General features: G+C 30.5%; 1 protein-coding gene across 1 annotated transcript; it reads right to left on the bottom strand.

The window, feature by feature from the left end:
• Positions 1 to 1,831: 1,831 nt before the first annotated feature.
• On the bottom strand, positions 1,832 to 4,752 carry LOC107858816 (LOB domain-containing protein 25). Its single transcript, XM_016703605.2, has 2 exons — positions 4,250 to 4,752; positions 1,832 to 2,576 (listed from the first exon to the last, which is right to left on the bottom strand). Exon 2 carries the CDS (start codon positions 2,548 to 2,550, stop codon positions 2,035 to 2,037), a length of 516 nt encoding a protein of 171 aa, XP_016559091.1. The 5' UTR covers positions 2,551 to 2,576; positions 4,250 to 4,752; the 3' UTR covers positions 1,832 to 2,034.
• Between the last annotated feature and the right edge of the window lie 1,088 nt (positions 4,753 to 5,840).

Genomic DNA, 5,840 nt, shown 5'->3' with positions numbered 1-5,840 from the left:
TCCGTAGTTGTTCTTCACACCTAGAAATTCTTCTCTAGGTGTTTATTGACTAGTGAAAGAGAGAATACAAAAAGTTTAATCGATATGAACAACTGGAGTGTCTGTTCATGAATTTTTTTGAGTATTAAAGATTGTTAATACCATCCAAATTATAAGTGAGGCACGTAATATAAAATTAAAATTTAATAAGTATGTATGTATGTATATATATATATGTGTGTGTGTATATACTAGTTTTATGAAGTTTTAAAGTATAATTTATAATAATTTTTTTTTTATTTTATAATTAGTATAATTGAATGGTTTATTAAAGATATCTTGTGATAAGTTTTCATAATTATTAAAATATTTAATCACATAACTGGATAATTTTAGATAAAGAATAATTTGTGAGGAAGAAAGTATTACTAGAGTATTATAATATGTCAAAATGCTATAAATAATTTGATATTTTATAAAATAATTTGATTTAAAATATGTAACAATTAGAATTCAAAGAAGATTATAAATAGAAAATATTGGTATTTTTATAAATTTGTGAATGCGTAATTCTTTATTTATAAATAGAAATAAATTATTTTGATATTTATTGATGTTTTAGTTTCTCTCATGATTTCAGTGGCATTAGTTCGCAATAATCTTCTTTTTTTTTCATATTATAGAATTATCTGAAACAAAATATTTCAATGACTTCAAATTTATATTATAATAATTGTAACCTTAATTTAGAGTCATTATATAAATTAACCTAATAATGATCTATAAGAATATTCAATGATAATTAAATTAACATTAATAGATTATTCCATTTGATCTATTTACTTGTCCTATTTTTTCTTTATACGTCCCTTAAAAGAATGTCCTATTCGCCCCATTTTAATTATTCTTTTTTCTTTTTTTATGTCCATTAAGCAAAATAATAAATACAAGACATTATTCATTAAGTTATCCTATTTATTATATGTTTTTGGACGACTGACTATGATATGAGAAAAATCTATAAGATAGTAGTTGAAATTATTACAAATTTAATTTTGTATTAAGTTAAGATCATAATATTTAAAAAAATCTTCTTCATTTTTTTAAATTTCGTATCAAATCAAAATATAAATGAAGAAAATAAAGGTGAGAGTAAAAGATAAGAATAGATCCACAAAACATTGTTATATTTCAACATGAATATACCAATAACTAAGGCCCATGTTAGATGGACTAAAAGGAAAATTCCTCTTCCTGAGGATAATGGAAATGCAAGGAAAGGACGAAAAAAAAAAAGCCATGTGTAGCTCTTTAATTTGTCAAAGGATCAATGTGAGGACGATCAAACTCCTCAATCTCTCTTATAAATATGTAGTAAAGTAATATATAGTAGATAGATAGAGATACGGGGGTTACTTCTCAAGCAAATTAAGCAACCGTTAATCATGAAACATTTTCAATACAAGTTCTTTTGCTCCTCTCCTCTTCCATGTGTCATCATCTTGATGATACGAAACAACTGAAGTACTGGTACGTACAATTTCAGTGAACATTAGTACTAGTGTGGCACACAATTTTTTGTATAAGCAATGACAATATTCAAAGAAATGAATAATGAATAAATTCTATAATGGTAAGTGGCATGCATTACCTCTTATATTTATACTGAGTACTTTTATTTTGCTTCTTACCTAAATATACATCTCTAGTAAAGAAAACAAGCGATGTTCTAATACACAGCATGGGACCAAGCATATTCGCCCCAATAAACGTCATGCTCCTACTGGACATATCATGTCTCTCAAGCCTCAAATTAAAATTGAGACAGAGCGAACACTACCTTAATATATAGTTGAGCCTGAACCGTTACATTATTATAGCATAAATAATCGAGACGTATATCTCCGTACGTCAATATAAATTACAACACTGTAACACTCAATTATCCACCAAATATACAGTGTTTTAATTTGTACATCTTTTTCCTAATTGGAAAAACAAAGTTCAATTACAAATACGTGATCAACTTTATTAGCGATTCTGGACTTCAATTACTCAACTGTCACCATCACAATTATCAGTACTAATATTGTTGTGATCTCCTGAAATATCATTGTTCCGTGCAGAAGAATAATAACTAGGAACCATTCTTCTCCCATATTGAAAATTACTCCTTTCTTGATGATTTTCCATAATTTGATTATTATTAGCCTGTTCATAATTGGTGTATCGCATTAAATCAGCATTCGTGGCGTCGAGTTCCTTCTGGAGGCGAATAACTTGCCTTTGAAGAACAGAAATTGCTCCAACACAGCCATAGACAGGATCTTTTAACCGTGCCTCGGCTTCATAGGCGAGAGAATTGACAGCATCCTCTCTCTGATGAGGCTGGATTTCGTTCAGGAGCTTGCTCACATTGCTGGCCCCGAATACTTTGTGTACGGTTGTGAACTTTATTGGCTCCTCCGGAGGAAAATAAGGTGCAAAAACGCAACTTGGCAAGCATTTTCTTCTTAAGAATTTGCAGGCAGCACATGGAGGGGTTGAGTAGTAGCTGCTGGTAGAAGACATCTTTCTACTTTGGAACACTTATCGATCTGCTAAGAAAGAAATGAAATTTGTGTTAATTCGTACCAAGTTTTAAGTTATATATGGTCACACATTTGTTTATCATTAGTTTGATTTAACCAAGTACATATATGTGACAGGTTATCACTCTATTTTCTAGATTATAATATCAAACTTGTTACGAAGAGTTACTTGTTGTAGGTCAATTAAACACCCTGGCATTTAAAGTCTCTACCCTATCCTTGCATGGAACTTTAAGTATTTCCAATTATGATATACTACTGATCTCCTATATATATATTACTCTATTTTCATGTTACAATATCTGCCTTGATATGTACAGTTACCTCCTTACCGGCCCGTTGTTGACCAACTTAACCTGATCGTCCAAATTCTTTTACCTGATGGCCAACTTAGTATATATACACATTAGCATCTTAAATATTGAAGGCTGAAGCTAATGAAATAGTATGTCTTTTTACCTTAACATGATATCAAAGGGGACTTGTTTCAAGCTGACATTGGTAACAAGAAAATACGCATGTATTGTTTTAGTTTAAATCTTGAATATAGGATTTAATGTTCAAGTACATCCTCCATGATTCTCCATTTCTCTTTGTCAAACGAACCCATATGTGTATGTCCATCGTAAATTAGATTCAATAAGCATCAGTATAAGATATATAGGATCTTAAATCCTGAGAGGTAAGAATCTGGATGGATCAATTATATATAAAAATGATATACACAAGATCTTGAATCCTGAGACGTGAAAATTTGTGTATGTCCAAGGTACCCATGCGAGTTAGAAAAACTGTATCGGCAGCGGCCGATCAGCCTCAAGGCTTGCGTTGGGACATAAAAGAAAAAGGTGAAACTTTGATGGATAAATTATCTATATAAACAAATATATAGGATCATGGACTTCAGCTATGTGTTGTATATATGATCAAAGGCATGAGCATACGAAATGGACCAAACTTGCTTAGCTTTATTACTGGAAACACAAGAACAAAGTATTTCTGTATATATGTAACATTTCTAACATCTAATTAAGTGTTATCCTTACTTATAAGTATTCATCGTGCAGTTTCTTGACTTAATTTTAAACTAAATACATTTTTGAATATATTGGGCTCAATTTTTTTATCAGCAACAGATGTATATGTAGTTCTGTATGTATTAAGCCTCCTCCCCCTTGCTGCTTCTAATGATTTATGTTAAATAAGGATATATAGGTGTGATTATTAATAACTTTTTGAACTTATTAAACATAAGGTAAACCACTTATGAGATCAGATCAAACTAAATCACACACAAAGCTTCACCCAAAATGTATAATTCGATTAGTAAATTTAATTTGGCGTCTGGGGAACTTAAGTCATCATCAGTAGCAAAACATGACATGTGGACTTACTACCTACTACTTCTAACTAAAGTTTTTTATGATTTTATTCGACATAGTCCACCTGCAAATTAAAGTTCCGCAAAACAAGACTTCTAGATCAAAACTACAGACAAAACCTTAAAAGTTAGTTAGACAAAGTGTTTCATTTGACTGTCCTTCAAAATATGCCATATCTAGGAAAACGTCTAAAAAATTGAAATGTTCATATAGATCTACACCTTAGAGTAGAAATTGAAAGGGGGGGAACATAAAGAGCATGTTCTTTTTAAGGAAAAAAGAAGATAACTAGTGTACCTCTTTGATCCTCTTGGTAGTGACAAAATATTTCAAGCTTTGTTCCTTGATTCTCCTAGGATTAAGGATATTGCAACATTGGAGCTCGAAAAAAAAAAAGAGTTGAAAGGGAAGAAAACCCTAGAAGAAGGAGAAATTAAGGTAGCTGCAAATACAGTGAACAAAAAGTTGAGAGAGAAAGAGAGAAGACAATAAGCATATTGTATAAGCAATAAGCAGAAAAAAGAACAACCATAATAAATAGGGACGGGGTTGCAATAATTAAACAATGTTATTGGTGACTGTAAAGCCCCTTGCCCCTTGCCGACTTGATTATTCTTCAATTAGAGATTATTGTATACTATCATGATCTTGCTTCACATTCAATTTTTGGTATATATCCAAACCGATTGTACATACAAAAATACCTAAATATACTGGTGCTTCAAAAGCTTAATGTCCCGTTCAGAGTTAAGAGTATAAGAACAAACAAACTAAGCACTGGTAAGTATTGTTGAAGGAGTAATTTAGTAAATCAAAGTATGTTATATATCTTTGATATTTTAAATTTTAACAGGTATTTATTCTCTGCCGTTTTGTTTACATAGTAAATTTTGAAAAACGGGGTGGCGTGTCTATCACTCTATATTGGGGGAAGGAGCATAATTTGGTAGAGGGGATACTAGTCATGATGCCAATCTTGTTGACATGGAGAATACATTTGCTCCACCAAGTTAATAACTTGACCTACAATCATAGATAATTTTTTATGACTAGTCTAATATACTAGTAATATAGTCTGAAATACGTGCATTGTAATAGCCTGTAGCATAGTTGATTAAATTACATTGATAATGTTAAATTATTTTACGGGACAATAGACACATATGACATTGAAGAGTTATCTCCATCCTTTCTGTTGAGATGTTCATGTTTCAGAAATTTGCATGCCATGGTCCATGTTTTTGGAGTGGTTGAAAATTGATATGTTTTGAATTGAGTAATTTTTTCTTTTTAAGAATGTTGATTTTGATCTTCCTTTGTCATAAGAATTCAATTTGTTATAAGAATCCAATTTGTATTGCTAATAGTTGTTTGTTGCAGAACATGTTATCTTGAAATTATAATATGAAAATTAAATGATGACAAAATTGCTTAGTTGGTATACCTTTATTGGTAGATATTTAATTCATTGGACTAAAAGTGAGATACACAAGACATAATATACAACATGCCTTTGATTAAACCTGAATAAATTGAGATAAACTTTTATTTTCGATCAATTTAATGGTGCCTGCCTTAAAAAACTTTGGAAGACAAGTTTTGATTATAAAAAGAGCTATTTTATTAAATCAAATATAAAATAAAATAATTTCATAATTTATCCCATATAAACCTTTATCCCACCAATCAGATGAAAAGGGGAATTAAAATCCAAAGAACGTAGGCTTGCAGAATGCAGAGTCAATTATGTCATACGATTTGTGAATATTGCCCTTTTTGTTTTATACTCTTTGTTTCGATCTATTTGTTTGGTTCAGCAAATTCAATTTTCAGAGGCCAAAAGTCATGATTGGACTTCTTGCACCTTCGAATGACAATTATCTCTTTT

This window comes from Capsicum annuum, chromosome 2 (genome assembly GCF_002878395.1).
Source record: "Capsicum annuum cultivar UCD-10X-F1 chromosome 2, UCD10Xv1.1, whole genome shotgun sequence".
Taxonomy (NCBI): Eukaryota; Viridiplantae; Streptophyta; class Magnoliopsida; order Solanales; family Solanaceae; genus Capsicum; species Capsicum annuum.
The sequence above is the reverse complement of the archived record's forward strand: the minus strand, read 5'-3'. Positions and strand labels throughout refer to the sequence as shown.

Excerpts from the sequence above, each read along its gene's own strand:
- LOC107858816 (XM_016703605.2), bottom strand. The coding sequence starts at position 2,550 with ATGTCTTCTACCAGCAGCTACTACTCAACCCCTCCATGTGCTGCCTGC.